The sequence below is a fragment of the Diplotaxodon limnothrissa genome, linkage group LG6, assembly GCF_057381915.1.
Source record: "Diplotaxodon limnothrissa isolate DT_005_m linkage group LG6, D_limnothrissa_male_GT1.1, whole genome shotgun sequence".
In the NCBI taxonomy this organism is placed as follows: domain Eukaryota; kingdom Metazoa; phylum Chordata; class Actinopteri; order Cichliformes; family Cichlidae; genus Diplotaxodon; species Diplotaxodon limnothrissa.
The window spans coordinates 18054591-18075907 of NC_140601.1; the positions used below are offsets into that span (position 1 = coordinate 18054591).

Genomic DNA, 21317 nt, shown 5'->3' on the forward strand with positions numbered 1-21317 from the left:
TTTAATGTAAATAGGAGGCATACTGTCCTGTATGACATTTCGCCTCAGTAATCACTGGTATTGCCTGTCGCCTTGTTGGTTGTCATGTTTCATCAACTTCCTAATGGAAACAACACGATGAATAAACTCGATGGAGTGATGGTCATGTTGCTCCTGCAAAGGAACATCAATATTCAACCGATTTACAGATGTGTCCTTACTCTAAACACATGACACCTTTCTTTTTCTTTAAACCTTTGGTTTTATATTCAAAAATGGGAAATGGCAAAAGAGCCAGGATCTGGATTTGTAAAAATTTTATTGATTTTTTTTTTTTTTTTTTTTTTTTTTTACACATTTTTAATATAAGATTTGTCTGTTTAGAAAGGTACTGACTTACATGTGTTTTACACTTGTTGACGTTGAATCAAAAGTAAGTCTAATGTTTCTAATAAATGTCAATGAAGTATTGTGTTAACATTCGGTTAAATCATTACTCCTGCAGTCTTCTCTTGCTGTTATTCTTCTTCAAAGTGAAAACTTTTATAAAATTGGTTGGTGTTAGGGAAAAAGACACGCATGAAGTAAAGTATATGACAAAGTGGCTAACATCCTGGTTACACAACTGAGACTACTGATTACAGGTAATAATGAATAACGAAATAAGTAATTTCTACTTTTTTCTTTTTTTTTTTTTCTTAATTCAGGGGGGAGGGGGGGGGGGGGTGATTTTGACATAGATCAAGCAAGTGAGGGTTTGTGGAAAAAGGAAAGGGAGGTGATCCTGATCCACTGTGTTCCAATTAATGGAATTACCTTCCTCCTTGGGAGGACTGTTAGTCATTTGCAGAGACGTGAAGCAGTCAGTAGTGCATCTCTCCCACCATATTGTCCAGCGAGCACTAATAAGGTAGCCCTGACCGCCGGGCTTGCTCATTAGCATAGCCCGCGGCTGTGGCAACCCCCGCCAGGGTCCAGCCGGACACTTAATTACTGCCCCGGCTCCTTCTTCACCACATCCATACTCCCTGCCTTCCTTCCTATGGCCTCACCCTGTGCCCTACCTCCTTAACCCAAGCACACATACCACGATGAGCCTCCCAGTCTTAGAAGGAACGAGAGGCTAATCATTTTGGTGATGTAAATGTGATGGCTCTAGTCTCGGTATGTTGTGACAGTCTTTCATGTTATTTCACTTTGTAGGGCTTTGCGGTCAGCAGTCTGTGCGATTTTTAGTGATTCCCTGACCTGCACTATCCTCCTCTCTCTAGCTCTTGTTCCTTCTCTCTCTCATTCTTATATTAGCTCATGGGCACGACTCTCCTTTTGACATCAGCGCAGTATTGATGCACCCCCTTCCAACCTTAATCGGCTAATGGCCTCCTCTTCTTGCCTGCCCAGTCAGATCAGCCCCTCCCTTTTTGCCATCTCTCTATCTGTCCCTTCCTTCCTTCACTGTCCCGTCTCCTCTCCCCCCCTACCCCGTTCAGGCCTGGGGTCGGGGAGGCCAATATTCATGCCTGGCTAAGCAACAGAGTAGCTTTGTGTGTGTAAGAGAGAGAGGAAAAAGGAGAGGGAACATGTTAGTCAGCAGCCTCGCAGAAGTCATGTGGTCGGTGACCTCTTGACCTACCTTTTACTCTAGTGTCCTGCTCTTCTCTCCTTTCTCTAATTCACACGCCTTCCTTTTATATATTTACTTATTTTTTTTAACTAGTGATCTTTCTGTGCGACAAGGTTAGCTGAAATATAGCTGGCACACGGTCTGTACGTCTACATCTGAGCACGAAAGCACACACATGCGTGCACAACCCTCTGACCTGGAAAAGCCTCAGCCAAAATAATCCTGCCAAGTTCACAACTGGAGATTGTTGACAGCTCTGTGTGGTGAAACAATGAACAACTCCACTACCTGGAAGGTCCAACTGTTTTTAGCTGTAGTTACGGGCTGTGAGCCTCCTGGTTTCTTCCTTTGACAGGTTAGCACAACAAATTTCTAAACGCTGTACATGAAAATATTTTTATCTGCTCTGTGTGCATCTCTGGTCAAGCTCAACACTGTTTATTCTGGGAAGTCTTGAAGCCTTTGGCCCTCCCTTTAATGGAGTCTCAGGCTGGACTTGGACCCCTTTATAGGTCTGTCTTTGTCTGTCTATAATAAGGTGGCGCTATACATCTCAGTGGCCCAGAGAGAAAACTCCCTCCCGTTTTTGCCAGTGAATCATCCGTGTGTGAGTGATAACAGATCCAGACTGCTGAGCACCCCGCAGCTGTTTGTCTCAACATGCAAGTCATCCCCGCCATTACACCGCTAAATGGTTCCCTTTCAGTGGCAGACACTTGCCGCCTCGGCCAGTATCTCCATGCCTCCATCATCAAACCAGCCACCGTTGAGGAGCCGAAGCAGTTAAATGTGTATGTCAGGGGAAAAAGAAAAAAAGGAAAAGATAATCATGGGCAGGACTTTAGCAATTAAACATGTGTTTGTTCTTCAAAGAATGTCTCAATGTGTACGATGGGCATGTAGCACTAGCTGTAAGTACAGAACTGGCATGAAGGCCCCTTAGAGCTGGTCTGGAGACCATGACCTTGGAAAATGTCATTCTGTCCACAGGGGTGGCTCGCCTGTGACACACAAAGCCATGGTAGTGAAGTGCGCACTGTAGCACTCAGGCAGAAGCCCAGTGGCTTAGTGTTGTGTGCAGCTGCACCTAACCCCGAGGTTTAAGATTGAACTTAGGCAGCAAGAAAGTTCAGCCTCAAAGCTGAGACCTCGGGTCAGTAATCTAGCGATTTCCCTCTAACCACATTACAGCCATTAGTGGCTCTTGCTGCTTTTCGCATGTCACATGGAAATGGGTCAAGCCCTGCCCTGCATGACTCACTGGCTCCTTCTCCCTCTGCCTCCCTTTATTCCTGTTAACCCTACTCCGGTGGTAAAATGGCTTCAAGCGGCATGGTAAATTGGGTTCACAATCGGTGCATTTTGGTGTTTTTCATTCACCTTAATAATAGTCTCAACAGACAAAGTGTCACACGAGCTCGTCAGTGCCATAAAGTGCGTCCTGTAATATCTTGTCAAGGTGAAGGCTACTAGGCATGTGGCTATAGGATGTTTGGAAAGCACTAAGGCTGATATTATAAGGTGATCCGTTGCTCTGCTTTTTGACATCTTCCTCTGTGTTACTGTAAAATGTAAGAAAGGAAGTGGGGATGTGTTTGAGATGAGAAGATATCTGGAAGTGTGCAGGCCCTGTTTGATATCTGTTGCAGAAGGAGAGTAGCGGTCACAGCGGGTTGTGATTGTGGTCACCTTTGCGGACCACAGTGAGCCATGCTGGCCAGATGTCAGCCATCTCTAATGATCCCTACAGGTTGCTGGGCTGGGTTGCCTGGCAACGATTTTGCCTTTGCCTGTAAACAAAGAGCGGACCCACCGGGCCTCAGCGAGGGTCGTGAAGGTGAACACAGCTTTGGTGTGCTTGGAAATGTATGTTGGTGTGTAAGACATCTTAAATGATATTTTCATTTTTGAGTGCCTGCTCTTCTAATGAATCTCAGCCAGTTTTTTGTTAAATGTTTCGTGAGCTTCGTGTGTTCAGTAACCCAAAGAGGAGGTGTCAATTTTGACATTTTGTTTCACCCGGGCTTGGTGCATTTGACATATTCTTATGGAGGTTTGTTAATATGTATCAGGAATATTCACTTTTCTTTGTTCGCCCTTGTCTGGCAAGCTGTAATGTTTTGCTTATGAATATTGATACATGAAGTGTATATTAATGACCCTTGGTGACCTTAACCCTATCCTTATTGGCTCCCTGGTGGTATCCGCAGGCTCATGAATATTAATCTAGTTCTGTAACCTCCATTACCCTAATCTTTGCTGTCTAGCCTCCCAGAAGGACCCGTTGTCATGGTAACCCCTTTACTAGGCTCTTCCAGACCAAGGGTGGGAAAAATAAGATTTAAAAAAAAAAAAAAAAGACAGAAAAATCTAAATTACTCAAACATCTTGGATGTGCCTTGTGACTGTATTAAAAAAAGAAAAAGAAGTTGAATTTGGGCTTTAAGTCTTTTTAGTTGTCTGCCTGCTTTTTCAGCTTTTAAAGGCTTTTTGACTCCCATTTAGGATTTTGCATTGTGTAGTTTGCTAATCTCTGCAGTGTAGAAGCCGGACTGTGAAAGCTTAACTGTCTTAAGCATCATAATTGTAAACCTAAGTTAGAGCTGTACGGCAATTGTTTAGCTGTGAAATAATCATCAGTCTTAACTGTTCGCTAAAGCAACCTTTGCCACAGTACTCACACACTTTCATTAATTCTTCCTTTGGTTTCCTCTCCTCTTCCAGATGTGGACAGCAATGAGGAAGGAGGGCCTGATGGCACTGCTGTGGAGGAGGAAGGCTGGTTTGGGAACGCCTCTGACACGCGCTCAGAGTCGTCGTCTTTTGGAGACACCCAGGATGAGGTCCTCCTGCCCAGGGGCTCCTCTCCCGACGAACGACCTGGAGTCAGCGCTGGGTCTGGGGATCATGACACCTGTGGAGGTGAGAGCTCACTGGGTTGCCCCACGCCTATCCATCGTGCCTCTTTGGAACTTCTTGGACTGGATGGAGGTGCATTCTCGGCCCAGGACACGCTCTCGTCTGTGGTATCGTCACTGTACGGCGAGGCAGCATCTCGAGCCCTGGGAAAGCCCCTCAGCAGCAACCTACGGCGCCTCCTAGAAGCTGGGTCGCTAAAACTTGACACCGGGGAGCTCCTGGGTCGGTCATCACGGGGAGGGGCTGGGGGCGACTCTCCTCCAATAGGTCTAGCCCCACCTTTGACACTCTCTCCATCTTCCCACCACGCCCAGCAGTTAAGTGCTCTTGCCCGAAAACTGGCCAGTAACAACAACAACAACAGTGGCTCAGCCTCACCGGCCTCCACAGCTCCTTCAGCCACCAACATCAAGCAAGAGCCCCTAGACCCCTTTAACTCTGTCACCCCAAGCAACGGCAGTGGCTTTGTATGGGCAGGTGTGGCAGATAAGTGGCCCCCAGCCAGCTGCTCCACGCCCTGCGGCTCCAGCCTGTCCCCGGACTCTGCAATCCAGAAGTTAAAAGCAGCAGCCAACGCTGTGCTTCAAGACAAGAACGCTGTGGCCTCCTCTTCAACGACATCTTCCTCCTCATCCACCTCTGCCTCATCTGCAGTGCCCACCCTGGGTGGGGGTGGTCGAGGAGACGATGTGGTGCGCTTCGATGCCTTTAACTCTCCGTTTAGCCCGCAGTCAGCTAGCTCCACCCTCGCTGCGCTCTCCAAGAAAGTCAGTGAACGGAGCCAAGCCTCGTCAACGGGCAGTGCTGCTACGGACCACCAAGCAGCGAGTTCCTTCCTCTCACTTGTGTCTATGACCTCCTCCGCTGCCTTGCTCAAAGAGGTGGCAGCCAGGGCAGCAGGAAACCTGCTGGCAGAGAAGAAAGACGGTTCCCCCTTGGCAACTACTGGGGTCCTCCAAGAGGACGTGAAGCCCCTGTTGGACAAGAACCAGAAAGCACCCACGCCCTCTACACCCAATCAGAGCCTAGAGTTGCTGTTGCCCTCTCCTCCTAAGGGCAGAGGGAAGCCCAGCAACCAAGCAGGTAATCTAAAAGCACAATAAAGGACTATAATAAGCATGGGAATCACTATAAGCATAATGAGATTAGTGAATTAATTAAAATAATGGTTGCACCAGTACGGTACAGTACAGTAGGTGCATAACTCCATATTTCTCTACTTAAAATATGTAGTTTTTTCTTCTTTAGCAAGAGAGACTTGCAAAATTATTAAAGTACACTCAAGTGTTAGATTGTGTTAAACACACAATCTGTCTGCTTAAAGTTAAACAAGACTGCTATGGTTGAATGTGCAAGCTTGTCTTACTGCAGCAGAAAATAATTCACGTCTTTTAACTGTCAGTTCAGTTTCTATATTTCCCCAGCCATTGTGTGGCCAAACATACAACACTATGAAATTCAAAGTCACACCGTTAGCAGTGCTAAATTATTACTTCGTTCTAAGGATGACTCCAAAAACCTTTTCGTGTAGCAGCGGCAGGTTCGCATGTCACCAAAAAAAAAAAAAAAGAAATGCCGGCGGAGAAACAGAATTGTGAACTTCGGTGACATGTTTTCTCTAGTTTTGTAATGGTTTTGTTCTCACCTCACTGGCGCTGAAGCAGTGTGTAGTGTAGCCTCAGCTTAACTGTCAGCCGAGCAGAGAGCATAGCCGAGAGAAAACAGCTCTGGCTGGCCTTCTAGTCTGGGAAATGGTCTGTGGGCTCGACGGGGGGTTCCCGACTGAGACCTCACTGCCTTCCCAGACCAGCTCGTTTGTGCTCGGATGTGCGTGCTGCCAAAAGGGGGCCGTCAGTGTGTGCTCGGCACAGTGGGGAGCCCTGGAGTCCATATCCATCTCAGCAGCCTCCTCCTGGCTTCATACCCCACTAACCAGAGCCCTCTGCACTGATCAGCACAGCAGACTTAAGGCCAAACACATCATACTTTCCACTGACTGGATACAGATGCGTGCACTCCTTTTTTTTTTCTTTTTTTTTTTTCTCCCTCACTCTTTCTTCTCTCCTCTCGTACACGCTGTCTCTCAGTTACTTACAAATGGGCACGCAGTATAATCTGTAAGAGCGTGCTCAGATGTAGACGTGCAACCCAAACAAGGGTGCACACACAGATCTCACTCTTGGACAGGCGGAGAGATGACTTCAAAGTGCAAGCTCCAGCTAAGTAGTCTTAAGGGAGAACAGAACGTTTTCAGGGAGATGGATGGGCACTTTTGAGGGATTGTGTCGCAACCCCGCCAAAACTAAAATGGCTGGATCAAATTGACTTCAGACAGATGAGGCAGTCGATGTAATATTCTGTGATCTGCATGCTAAAAAGGGGTCTGCTCTAACCCGGCATGCCGTCAAGGTCGAGCAGCACTGTTAAAAAAAAAAAAAAAAATGCAGGTAGTTGTTTGGTCGCCAGACTGAAAAATGTGACCTTGATTATTGACTGTCATGTCTTGTTTTATTGTAGACCCTCGCTAGTTCTGCTATAAAACTGTATCACGCTGGCATGCTGTGCTTTCGTGTTTTAGGAAGAATCGACTCCCGTTTTTCTAACACGTGATTAGGCTTACACATGTTAAGCACTAAACACACACACGCTGCCTCCTGGTTTTATTTCTGCTTTGTTCGCCTCAACTTAGACTAAGCACAAGTCATTTCTGCATTGTGATCTCTGCTGTGCTTGGAGAGGTTGGGCCGCAGATGGTGGTTTATTGTTGCAAATAGGCAGTCTCGAGGTTTTACACCTCAGGTCAATGAATGGCTGAGCACAGTAATTTCACCAAACACTGATTACCAGATGTTTTTCAAGGAACGGCACTGGAATACTTATGAAGCCATCCTGACAGGCCCTTGTAGAATTTGTAATGCAATCATGCCTCTTTCTAATAAGACCAATTAAACAGTAATGGATGCCGGATATGAAGCCAACAACAATAATCGAGATACTAAAACATGCTAGAGTTTTTTGCTTTCATTGTTCCATCGCTTCCAGCTGGTGTTTCTCTCGTGATAGTTTTCATCATTAGGTGCGCAGACGTTGTCTCTCGCAGATCTGATCAGTGTCTGAGTAACTCCCTTATTAAAGAGGGGATTTGCATTTCTTTACAGTGGGATTGTCAAACATGGATCCTGCGGCTGAGAACAAGCCCACCGAACTGTCCATCCCTGATCCGCTAGGTGGCTTTGCAACGTATGAAGATCGTCGTTAACAAATCCAATTTGTTTTCAGCCAAATGCACTTAGTGCAGTCTTAGTGCAGTGGTGCCGGCATTATTACATATGGATCTTTTGAGATCAAATAGGATCAATACTTTTGGCAACCGCTGCAAGAGCTTGGTTCGCATTGCCGGCAATAAGTCGGACTCGTTCCCGGTGGGTGATGGGCTCCGCCAGGGCTGCCCTTTGTCTCCGGTTCTGTTCATAATTTTTATGGACAGGATTTCTAGGCGCAGCCAAGTGGCGGAGGGCTTTCGCTTTGGTGGCCTCAGAATCTCATCTCTGATTTTTGCGGATGATGTGGTTCTGTTGGCTTCATCGGGTGAGGGCCTCCAGCTCGCACTGGAACGGTTCGCAGCCGAGTGTGAAGCAGCGGGAATGAGGATCAGCACCTCCAAATCTGAGGCCATGGTTCTCAGCCGGAAAAGGGTGGAGTGCCCACTCCGGGTCGGGGATGAGTTCCTGCCCCAAGTGGAGGAGTTCAAGTATCTCGGGGTCTTGTTCGCGAGTGATGGGAGAAGGGAGCCGGAGATCGACAGACGGATTGGGGCTGCAGCTGCAGTAATGCAGACGCTGCACCGGTCCCTCGTGGTGAAGAGGGAGCTGAGTGTAAAAGCGAAGCTCTCAATTTACCGGTCGATCTACGTCCCTACCCTCACCTATGGCCACGAGCTGTGGGTAGTGACCGAAAGAACGAGATCGCGGATACAAGCGGCAGAAATGAGCTTCCTCCGAAGGGTGGCTGGCCTCTCCCTTAGAGATAAGGTGAGAAGTTCGGCCATCTGGGAGGGGCTCAGAGTAGAGCAGCTGCTGCTCCACATTGAAAGGAGCCAGCTGAGGTGGTTCGGGCATCTGACAAGGATGCCCCCTGGGCGCCTCCTGGGTGAGGTGTTCCAGGCATGTCCCACCGGGAGGAGGCCCCGGGGCAGACCCAGGACACGCTGGAGAGATTATATCTCTCGGCTGGCCTGGGAACGCCTTGGTATTCCCCCGGATAAGCTGGAGGAGGTGGCTGGGGAGAGGGAGGTCTGGGCCTCTTTGCTTAGGCTGCTGCCCCCGCGACCCGGCCTCGGATAAAGCGGATGAAGATGGATGGATGGATGGATGGACTTTTGGCACGCTTGCTTTACAGTAACTATCCATCCATTCGCTTCCGCTTATCCTTTTCAGGGTCACGGGGGTGCTGGAGCCTATCCCAGCTGTCATAGGGCAGGAGGCGGGCTACACCCTGGACAGGTCGCCAGTTTGTCGCAGGGCTAACACACAGAGACAGACAACCATTCGCACTCACAATACTCACTTACAGTAACTAAATGCTTCGTTTAGCTAGTGCATATTCATTCATCAAAGTCCATCAACATCTTGGGACTGGATCTTGCCTCTAAATAAAAAAATAAATAACAGAAAAATAAGAATAATAATTCTTTGGTTCCCATCAAGGCTCTCCTGAGGATGGTGGCAAACCATTCCAGTGTCCTGTGTGTGGCCTGGTCATCAAACGCAAGAGCTACTGGAAGAGACACATGGTCATCCACACAGGCTTGAAAAGCCATCAGTGTCCGCTGTGTCCCTTCCGCTGTGCTCGCAAAGACAATCTCAAGTCCCACATGAAGGTTGGATTTTATTTTTCTCCTCTCTGATCTGATCCCCTTACATGTCGTGTTTGATCACTATTTAAATGTTTCCATTTCTCTTTTGCATGATTTAATACTGTTGCGGCTCACAAAGAAATGTAGAAATAAAGCAAAAGATGTCCTAAAGCTGTCTTCCTGGCACCATGCAGTGCTGGAGATAAGGAGGGGTTTGACGCTTAAACCTGTCCCCATTTTTTTCCCAGGTACATCAGCACCAGGACCGGGGTGAGACGTTTCAGTGTGAACTCTGTCCCTTTACCTCCTCCCGTCACTTCAGCCTGAAGCTTCACATGCGCTGCCACCAGCACTTCCCACGCACAGACGTCAAGGTGAAAGAGGAGATCACCACCGACACGGAGGGCGAGGGCTCCCTGATGGGTGACGGCAGTTCCGCAGACATGAGAGCAACGGAGGTGTCCCCGCTGCACTCGGACGCTCAGCAGCAGACGTCCCCTCCAGTCGAGGCGTCCTCCAATCACATCCACATCAAGGAGGAGCCACAAGAGCGAGACCTGTCCGTGCTCTCCCCCTTCAGCATCTGCAGGGACCGTGCCAGCAGCAGCGCCAACTCCCTGGACCTACCCGGAGTAGGGGTCGGAGTCGGCGTCAGATCCAGCCCCAGCGCTCCGACCACAGCCTCCTTATTCAGCCCTGACATCACTACCAAAACGGCCACTGACCTGCTTATGAAGCTTTCAGGTTAGCATAGATTTATTTTTTCCTACGTTAAACGAAAGCTTTTTTTTTATAGTGCAGTCTTTACAGTGCTGCATTTAGTTAACGCTGTGCAGAAACGCATAGAAAAGCAGCTCACACAGACGCAGCGGTGGTGTAACTCCTGTAATCCATAATTGCTTTGTTTATTGTGCCGCTTTCTCAGCTTGACTTTTTAAACTCGACTCACTGCAGTTGCACTTTCATCAAGAGTTTTTCAGTTCTTCCAAACTCTCATATGAAGACATCGGCACTGATCTCCAGCTAGATGTTGTCTCCCCTTTGCCTTAAGATTCTTCATTGTCACCAGAAATAACATTCGTAAGAAGTGTAAACACTTTTTTATGCTTATTGTCTCAGGTCAAGGCTGCAGAATGTCTCTGAGCTGTTTTATTTTTATTTATTTTTTATTTTAAATGGCTTATAAAAACAACGAGAACGTAAAATGTCTATTAGTTCAAACATGCGGGGAATAGAGAGTTTTAGCTTTTGACAGCAGCACGTACACCAACGCATCTCAGGCTTCTTTTTTAAATTTTATTTTATGGGCATTAACATTAGAAAACATTTAAAATTCCCATTGGTGTCATTCTTTAAACGGTGAAAAGAAACGTAACAGTTCAGACTATGTGCATCTAGTCGCACTGCACAGATGGGTTTTGGCATATGTGACTGAGCTCTTTAACTTATTGAGCACAGAAAAGGTGGTGTCATAATGCCACATGTATTCAAAGTAATTTCAACTATACTAAAGGAATTCAAACCTTTTAATCATAGTATACTGTAGTGTCTTATACATCATACATACATCATCCATTCATGATTTGTTTGTGTACCATACATTGTGGTACCCACACGACAATAGTGGTTTCTGATCCAGGTTTTGGCCTAACGTGTTCTTGCTTGTGCATAGGTATTTGTTATATATACTCTGTATTGCTATTGAAAACATAATGTAGTGAACTGATACAGCATCTTAAAATATTCCAGTAACATCAGTTTAAAAAAACAAAACAAACCCTAGCACAGATGACGCTGAGATAAACACGGGAAGGTGAGATCTGGGCTTTAAATCCATATTCAAAAGCTGACACATTTCAATGATTGATACACAGAGTTTATGCATAAGTGAGAAACTGTTGGGCTCAACACATCTAGCTCATTTACTCACATCCTCCTTCTGCCCAATTCACTGCATGGGGCTAAGACTGCTCAGAAAGCCTTTTCTGAGCTTTTCCTGTCTCTTCTGTTTTTTGTTGTTGTTGCTTATGAATTGAGGACCCTGTTGGTAATGACTCAAAACATCTAACATAAATTGCTGGTAATCGGGCAAAGCGCATCCCACTGTACGCACAACCAGGGTTGGTAGCAGCAGAATGGAATATATACAGGAAATTGACTTATGTGCCACTGTGACGCTCTTAATGCTTTATCTACTAGGAGTAACCCTTGATGCTCTTTCCTGAACTGAGTGGTTTCTGTCATATTTCGGTCATGTGACTGGGTTTGTATCACCTACCCTTGGGAAAACCTGGAAATTGTCTTTATAGATGTACACAGAGGTGTCAAAACCCATCATTGCTGGTACGAGGGAGGTCGTCCAGTGTGGTATTTATGGGGGAAAGGGCAGAACCTTAAATCCAATAGCATAAAACATGCAGTTCATGCAAACATGCATGTTCTTAGTCTAATTTTTGGAAATTGCAGTTATTTTTACATATCAATACCCAAGTAAAGGTTCAGTTTTAAAATCATTTATCCAGTCAAACATAAATGCAGTATGATGGGGTATTTTTTTTTTTTTTTTTTTTTTTTGGTTGGTAAAATTGACACTTGGTAATGCCCGGTGGCACGTCTTTAGCACTGATTAATTCCGCAAAAGCAGTCAGGGACTAAATGATTTGCTCAAGGGTACCTCGTCAATAGTGGTCAAGGAATTTATTTTCTCGCCGGCATCTTGTCAGTTGTCACGGTTGGTGACTAATTGTAGATTCCTGGCGTCTTCCTCCTGCTTTTCCTTGCACGTGTTGTTATTATTACTGACAAATTCAATTCCAAATTAGCCAAAGGGATAAACTGAATATTTACCCAAGCGGACTTAAAGATTGTCGTCTAAAATAGAAGACTTCATATTGGCTGCTCTTGATAGGAAGTTTGTCCTTTCCTTCTTTATTTTCCTAAGCCAGCTATGATACTGCACTTTCTTGAACAAACTTAACAAACACGCTGTTCCCAGCCGTACGTGGCCCGACCCATGTTTAGAGGCATTTCACTGTGTTGCAGAAAATATCAAAAGATGAGCTTGGAGAAGATGGCAAGATTGATGGAAAAAGGTTGACCGGGGTTCAGCGCCAGGGTCGAGGCGACGACTGCCACTCTTCCTCTTAATACTGTGTAATTAGATTGAGATCTTGAGAGTAAGGATGGGAGGGGAAAAAAACCCTGGGAACATTAGATTAATTAAAAATTTATGCATAATTCATAATTAAAAAGGAATTCATAATTTGAAATGATTAGCGCCCTCAGCGCCATCCTGTGACCCCGCCAGGATGCACGGGGACTCGGCTCGGCTTAGTTAACTCCCGCTCGATCTTGCACGCCCCGGCTCCACATGGATGCCCCCTGGGTGCCAGTTGCGCTTCACTCCCAGACTGCACAATCAAGCCCAGGCAACTCCCAGAGGAGCCAAGATGGCTCCCTGCAATGTCAGCCCAGTGTCAAGTGGCGGACATCTTAGTCGGGGCATCATTCAAGGAGAGTGAGGCAGGATATAAAAAGACAGGACGAGAGGATGTTGAACTTGAATGCGTGATGATGGGCTTTAATGAATACCACTTCTTTGATCACAAAGTTCTCTCCCTTTGTTGGGGGGCGGAGTTAAAGAAAGGAGGGTTATGAAAGTGGAAAGAAGTGGGCTCAGATCTTTATGAGACTTACCCATGCCAAGGAGCAGCCAGGAAAGGAGAGGTGAGGAAGTTCCTCCTGGGACCTCTAGACTCCATTTCTTTTGACCTCCCTGCCAACCCAGATTGAGTGCGTACACGAGCAGCTCATCCCTCCTGCTTTTACACCGCTGTCTCAGTGCCTCGATCCCACAAGGCCCTATGGAGGCGGGGGCGGGGTATTAAAAAGCTGCAGAGGGAAAAATTTAAAAAAAGAAAAACGGGGAGAAAAATGAGACAGATAAAGTGACAGCAAGCAAAGGCGGAGGGAGTAAAAAGCAAAGAGGGAGTTGCATTGAGTTCCCCAGGCATAAAAAGCCAGTGAACTCTCAGTGACCTCTGACATAATAAGCATATCTCTTTTTTTGGGGGGCGGGGGTGGCTGCCCTGCTTTCCGTTGAGTGTTATACTGATACCCTTTGATTTTTATCCTTGCACACTGACACAACCGTTAGCTATCCGGTGTGATCCACATTTTGATTCAGAGATGAAAGCCACAGAGGCACTTTGAAATGCACAGCCCCTACCCTGTGCCCAGTGGACCCCGAGTTAATAATGACAGCGGGCACTGCACACCCTCCGAACACCCCCTCCACTCCCACCCCGCTGTGGTGACACAGGCACAACGTGCTTGACCCTGGCTGGGTGTGAATAATTGGTGTGCGGGGGGGTTTATAGGAGGTGTTGCATCTGTCATGATGCTTCTGCAGTTGTCTTATTTATGCGTTTCCTGGGAGAGCGACTCCCATGTGGTGCTTGGGTACAGTAATGTGACGCAAAAGCAGAATTTAGACTTGTAAAACATGCCATTTGTGTGTCATCCTAGCAGGAGATCGAGGTTTTTTGTGTGTATTTATGCATATTGAAGGAAAAAAGTATGCAGGAAAGATTCTGTAAGCCATTTTTTTGGGAACGTCTCATGACAGAGTCTTTTTGGTTCCCTTCTTTTAAGAATGTCTAGATTTAATCGTATGTGTCCCCTGCTTTCCAGCTCTGCATGAGCAGATACAGGCAGGTCTTTTGTGTGTGACCTCTGGTCCATACATCCCCACTGCAGCCATCAGTATCACTGTCCGGTGTCTAGCACACTGTCAGCTTTTGTTGGGTTCTCAACCTGCCCCATGTAGCCCTGTGCTTTTTTTTTCTTCCTCCTCTTCTCTGAAGAAAAAAAAAAAAAAAACAGCAGCCAATTGTCAGAGGGGTAGCAGGCCGGCGTGACAGAGGTGGAAAGCTAATGAAGTTATTTGACAGCAGCCCTGGCCACGGAGCTAGAGGTGAGGTGGAGTGGACAAGCGCCTGGCAGTGAGACAGATGAGGCGCAAGAGAGAAGCGTAGCGAGGGGGAGAGAAACGGGCAGGAGAACGGCGATGGAAGTAGCGTTGGTGGCAGGTGTCAGAAGGGTGTGATAACACGGAGACAAACTGATAGCATCGTCAAACCTGAGCTAGAACCAGCGCAGGGAGCTGACACTGGACATTGGTGCGCACATGCACAGACACACACACAGTCACGAAACTCACATAAGCGAAGCCCAGTCACCCAGAGATGCCCATCTCCTCCGCGAATCTGTGCTCACTTCACAGAATGATCTGCCAGGGACTGGATGCTCATGATGCTATTGTGATTGTGAATTTTGACAGACAAAAGGCCAAAAGTGTAAGCTTGGTGGTGTTGTTGGCTGAATAGTTCCTGTTGGTGCTCTGCGCTGCCTTTTTTTTTTTTTTTTTTTTTTTTTTTGTTCTTGAGCCATCAGCTCAGAGGAGTAAAAAACAAAAAACTTGCCTACTGGATTAGGCTACTAAATTATTCATTGGGATCTGTAACATAGATTCTGAGTGGAAATGCGCTCTATTTATAGCAATCCAAAAGGTCACAGGAATGGTGTGACTTTGTGTGTGAGTGCACGTCCTGGAGTTGTTTTTGTTCTCATGAGGCCGCCGAGGAGAAGGATTCGAGAATCCGAGCTTGCGTTTAGTATTTATTTGTCAGTGGTTTAAGCGCAGCGACTGCCCGGGGTTTGAACGCAGCATGACGAAGCAAACGGCAACACAAAGTATGGTTAAATGTGAGTTTTTGTTTAATCTGTGTTTGTAAGGCGCTGACCAAGTGTGCTGTCCCTGTCTGATCCGACATGGCCCAACACGCTTCTAATTAGAGGACGTCCTTCCAGGTGCTGACCAGGTTATACTTAGCCTGCCCGCTGACATCTGACAGCATGACATTTCCAGCTGGTGCCATGTGCGACCCTGCGCCACTGCCCCCCTGAACTTGAAGGTCATCGCCCCACCCCCATGTCCCCCCACCCTCCCCTCCCTGCTGCTGCTCACCCTGTTCCTTCTCAGCCTCTTGAACTGCAAGCCCAGCCCTGCCATTGTGTGGCACTGTGGCATCACAACATCACATGGGTGGTCAGAACGCCAGCACCTGTCCCCTTTCCCTGCCCTGTATCCCCTGTCCCTGAGCCCTCTATCCCTCCGGCATAGATCATCATTAATCAGAGGGGCCGGGGCCAGCGCAGATTGATGATGTGGGCAGGGGGCGGCAGGCCTGTGGCGGTTAGAGATGTTAGGTGAGACGATCGGGTGAGGAGCGGAGCAGATCTCTGCTGGGGCCAGAGGAGACTGGACAGAAGTCTGCCCAAGAGTGATAGCCTCTCTTATAGCCATGCTCTGTGTGTGTTTGTGTGTGTGTTGCAGATTGAGTGTCCATGCTAGGATGTACAAGCTGTTTCAAACTGTACAAGTGTCAGGGGTTGTGCCAGTAGATGTGAAGATGTGTTTGTCGCTGCACCACTTGACATTAGCACAGTCAAACAGTATTAGCATTCAAATGGAAAAATGGAAAGCCAAATTTGGTGTGGCTAATTATGAAGTTGAACTAGTGATACCTGCATAGCTCCTTAGCAGGTACTCAACCGTGGTGTCTGCTGGAGCGCTCGCAAATTGATTTATTGCAGATTGCAGTGATGTCCTTCTACAAATGAGTCATGTTGCTATGGGGTAAAAATGACATTACCGGTATATACCAACTTTATTTTTGTAACTTCTGTCATGTTTGGTTATCATAGCAACGAAGCTGCTTCTTGACTCGCATATGAATTTGCCCCACATCACAATGCCACTATTGCAGATAGTGTTCACAAGTCACATGGGCTGATCTCTTTAGATTTTGAATAAACAAGATCAAAGAGCATGTAAACTCGGCTTTTTCACTTCATGCAACAGCGGGGGATTTTGATCCTTTAATACGTCCAATTAAGTCCAGAAGGCTTTGTAAGTTTTCAAGTTATTGTGTCCTCATAAATCAAACGAATATTGTGCAGTGCATTTTTGAATCATTTGACATAGTTAAAAAAAAAGAAGAAGAACAAAACTATATTTGGAAATGAAAATGGCTCTAGTGACATAAAAAGGTTCAGTGAGGGATCTAGAGGAAGTGGTTTTTAATTTTGTGGCCAAACAGTGTGACTTAAATTTAAGTAACTGAAGTTTTGTGACATTGCACAATAATCTATTTGTTAAAAAAGTCCTCAGTACTCACGTTCTTTCTGAAAAATGGTATAGTGCACCTGCACTTAATTGGTAGACAGTGGTATCCTTTAACCTTCTGTTCCCACAGCCCTGTATTAAACAGACGTGACGTGTCTTTCCACTAACAGTATGGTATATTTTTGGCAATATTTTTAGCTCTTCTTTTTTGTATGTGTTAAAGCAGTTTTTATTTCAACCATTTTTCTGAGCCATAACCTGTAAAAACCTTCGCTTTAGCACAGGGAGTAGTGGAATGTGCTCAGAGACACAAAGAGAGGCGCTTGCCCTGCTGTTCTTTTCTTGGCGGCTATCGGAAGTTGCTCCATGTCTAATTATTAATTATTCATCTAAGGCGGATTAGATGTGGCCCAGTTTCTCTTGAAGATGACTTTAGAGCAGAGGGATCCATGTGACAGTTCAATCCCTAACCTAGGCTACACACAGCAAAGATGGCAGATAAGACTTCGGCTGATTGCTATCAGAACTGCTGGAATTATTTCATGTCCAATTATTTCATGTCCCCTCATGAAGGGGATTCAGATGATGTCAAATGCAAAAGGAAACGAGGAATCCAGACTTAAGGTTGAGAATAATATGCACAGAAATGAATGGGTTGGGGAGAGGGAAAGGCTCTGTGAGGTAGAAAAGAAAGAGAGGAGGAATTCTGAATTTGTTGTGGATACCCTTAAGACGAAATGAGATCATAAGATTGCGCCCTGGGTTTTTCCCCCCATATCGCGCCAACTGTTGGCCAGTATGACCTGTGATATCCCATTGTGGAAAATGTTGTCATTCATTTGTTTTTTTTACATTTTCACAGTGCTGCGTAAGTGACTTCAGCTTATGAAATGCATGTCAGGTGTTTTGGTCATGGCCTTCTTTGGATAATCACTTTTCCCTCTGATCTCTTTTGTCTTCTTGACTCCAGCGGCCAATCAGAGGGAGACACTCAAATCTCCGTTCCAACTGAAGGAAGAGCCCAAAGTGGAGGAAGCACTGAGCCCGAGACCATCCTCCCAGTCCCAGAGCCAGATCCAGCCAAGCTTCCCTACGACTTTCAGCCCAGACGGGCCAACGGTGGCTGCAGCAGCCACAGATCGCCCAGGGTCGCTGAAACCAAGAGAAGGAAGCCCCATGGCTAAGAACAGCTTGCTGAGCCAGGATATCAACGTTAAGGTCGCCTCTGAGCTGCTGATTAAGCTTTCAGGTAGACTATCTGCTTATCTATAGAACTGTAGAAATGCAAAATGAGCTTTATAGCTCTCAGATCGGTCTTTGCAACAATTGGCACAGTTCTGTGCCCTTAAATCTATGCAAAACACTAACTCTGTGGTCTTCAATATATATTTTGAATTCTTGCACTGTATTTCGTGAGTTTCAACAAAGCAGTTTCTGCAAACATACATATCTAAAAGAACGGTCACCACTGCAAGTAGTTCTAGGAAAGAACAGGTCACGCACTGTTATCTTGTTATTTATTGTACCAGTTGGCTGTTTATGTTCCAGATCAGCTTGGGAGGTTAGATGTAGGCCAAAGGTTAAGACGCTGACTGACATAAAACCCAAGCTAAAACTGAGGAGAGTATTACGGACCTGCAGGGGGATAATTGTCTTTGTTTTTTTGAAGCTTCTGTTTCACTTTTATTTTGTTTAGTGTCTTCTGCTCTGATGTCCCCCAAAACAAGGCCAGCAAATGGCAAATTATATAATATTATATAACCTTGCTTGCATTGTTGAACTTAAACTCAACCCTGACTTGCTCCTTGTTCCATGTCAGGCAGTTTAAGAGCAAGAGTTTTGACATGAACCACGTCTCAACCTGTGCGGACCGCTCTGACATCATGCATTGCAGCGTGATTTAGCCTTTGCCTCTTCTGGTTCCCTGCCCAAGGAAGCAGAAGATGCAAACCTGATTCCTTCTTTCGGAGTGTGTGCGCTGCTGCTTCTGCGCTTAGCATTACATAAATGCAATCATTGTTTTCAACGTACTATACGGTTTGTATCACGGGCTAAATAAAGTGTTAGAGCAGGTGCTTTTTTTAAACCTGCATCAGAATCTCTACTGAATGCCAGGTCCAGTTCAAGTGTGTTATGGACAGGTGTTTGTCCACTGTGGGCTGCTGGAGTGCGTCTCTCAGGCAGTCAGGAATGAAACAGGCTGAAGTATGCACCGAAACAGCTAGCTTTTCCAACTACATATGAGCAGAGTGATTCTTTCCTTATTGATTGCTTAATTGCAGTGCTCACATTATGTGTACAGCGCAATTGTTTTTCCTTTACAAGTATAAGAGGAAGACAGGCGGTGCAATCATAAAACGTACAGTGTGGCACACTCGTGCAAGTATGCATCCACACAAAGAAAACAAATGGCTGTCTGACGGTGGCGCAGTGGGGTGTTGCTCCATCCGTGGCTCTTCATCCTGTGCCAGTACGTGCACGCTTGACAGACACCCTCACACACACCGGTTGCCATTGTTCTCTCTGGGTCGACTGGTGTTCACAGTGACTCATGCTGGCTGGGAGCTCTGTGATAATACACGTGTGCTGCTCCAGTGCCTGCCCCCAGGTCACGTTTCCGTGTGTGTGCATGTCTTTGCAGAAGACAGGGATTACATGATTGGCCCGTGAGTGTAAACAGAGAAATTGAGACAATGCTTATGGGCTTTATATAATTCCTTCACTGTACTCCCTCTACCTGTGCTCTTTGTTTCATCACTGCTCTTTCCCGTCCCTGTGCTGACGTTATCCTGACAGTTTATTTGGGCTTCAAGCGGCATGACCAGCATTTATCCCCTCCCGTTACTTACACTAGCTCTGCAAGGTTGACCTAGGTTAGGGAAAGATGCTGCAGCGTTCATCCGTCCGCTGGCTCCCTCTGCCCCCTCACACAGTCCTCGGAGCGCAGTGCCGTCCATTGCCATGGCAACAGTGGGGGCGGTAGATGGAGAGGGCTGTCTAGAGTGACAGCCTTGACAAGAGTCTGGACCCTCAAATGACCCTGGGGGGTGTGGAGGAAGGGAGGAAAAAGATGGTGAGGAGGAGGAGGGGAGGGAAGCGGGTAAAGGTCATTGCCGTTACAGTCACGTGTGATTACGATCATGAGGTTCAAGGGCATCTGCACTGTAACCTTTCTCTGTCCCTCGTTAAAGGTCAGGCCAAGTACACAATAAGCCAGTGAGGGTACTCGGAATAAGGAAAACGCATCGGTATTTTAGGTTAAAACATCCTTGTCTGTCTGTTAAAGTGTTTATTTCCACATACTTGTATGTCAGTACAGCAAATGGACACAGCCTAATTAAATTTCATCTGCTCGGCTTTCCTCGACCATGGCATTGGACAGTCAGAGCAAGTAGGGTTGTCATCATTACTGCCCATTGTGCTGTAACATAAGTTGCATCATCCCTTTAACTAGGTCACATCTTCTCTTCGCGCTCTCTCTCCCTCTTCCTCTCTCATCCTTATCAAACATTTGTTGGTCGTATATAGTCGCCTTGCTAGTGCTACCTCCCCCACATCTGTTTAAAAACCAGGCTGCTGGTGTCTGGGGGCTAATTACGCCAGGCTAAATAGTCCCTGGCGCCAGCAGCTAACGTGTCCTAGCAGATGGGCACTGGTGTTGCAGGGCAAGGGGAACATGGCGTCACAGGACGGGAGGGGGAGAAAAGGGGGGGCGATGTAGGGCCCTAGGTGGTGCCCTGGCAGACTGGCATCGTGTGGGTAACAGCCGTGCCTCCCACTCACCATCCAGCCACCCTCACCATAGGTGTGAAATCACACTGTACTCACTTAACTCTTTTTTTTTTTTTCTTTTTTTTTTTTTCTTAGGAACAGGCCTTGCATCTCCGAGGACATTTTACGGGCCCTCTCCCCTCTCTAGTGCTCGTTACTTTGCTAATAAAAGTTGCATTAAGCAATTTTGACCACTAAGGAGCAGAAAGATTTAGAGCGAGCAGTTGACAGCAACACCCTTTTAACATATGAGGTTAGTTTTATTGTTGTTGTTATAGAAAGCCAGACTGTATGCACTCACTCTGCAGGAAAAGGGACAAATGCATCACACTGGAGCCTGTTCCGATGTCCATTCAATTTTAGCTATTAATATTTGCTGGCAATTCCCCTGGTTTGGTGGTCCACCTCTTTGATAGAGGGGTCGCTGTGATTTTAAAAGCTGTAAGGTTGGGCTTTTTCATCTGTGTAGCAGTATCAATTAACTGAATGTTAAATAATAAAAAAAGAAGCCTTTTCAGCTTTTTTCCAGTAGTAGCGGCAGATCTTGTAGCACTGGCCAAATCTAATTCATTGATAATTAACAGTCAGCTTCACCTGGCTTCCTAATTAATGGACTTGACACGATTATCTCAAATGCAGCAGCTACAATAACATGATAATGTTTAACCACAAATGTGGAACTTAAAGAAGGTTGTGGATTTGTTTACCTGGAAGAAATCATTTTTCAGTGATAAAATATTTCAACTATGGTTTTGTGGAAACGAACAAACAGTTCATTATTTTTTTTTTTTTTTAATCCAATGAAAATCTCATTTTGACAAGCAAGCTTTTTATCCTCTTTGATTACATACATGGATACAGCTCACAAAGGACTTTTTCCGTTTTTCCTCTTTAACTAAAATGTCAACAGATGTTTTTTTCTGCAGAATTTCTTCACTGGTGATGTGTTTCAGGATTTTTGTCCATGTACTACACATCTG

The 21317-nt window shown here is 46.1% G+C and overlaps 1 protein-coding gene across 1 annotated transcript in view; it reads left to right on the plus strand.

The window, feature by feature from the left end:
- znf827 (zinc finger protein 827) overlaps positions 1–21317 on the plus strand; it is a 74385-nt gene that overhangs the window by 20880 nt on the left and 32188 nt on the right. Inside the window, exons 2-5 of the mRNA XM_085356887.1 lie at positions 4328–5605; positions 9229–9401; positions 9626–10121; positions 17537–17815. Of these exons, the coding sequence (XP_085213013.1) occupies positions 4328–5605; positions 9229–9401; positions 9626–10121; positions 17537–17815 (2226 nt within the window). The remainder of the gene's footprint in view (positions 1–4327; positions 5606–9228; positions 9402–9625; positions 10122–17536; positions 17816–21317) is intronic.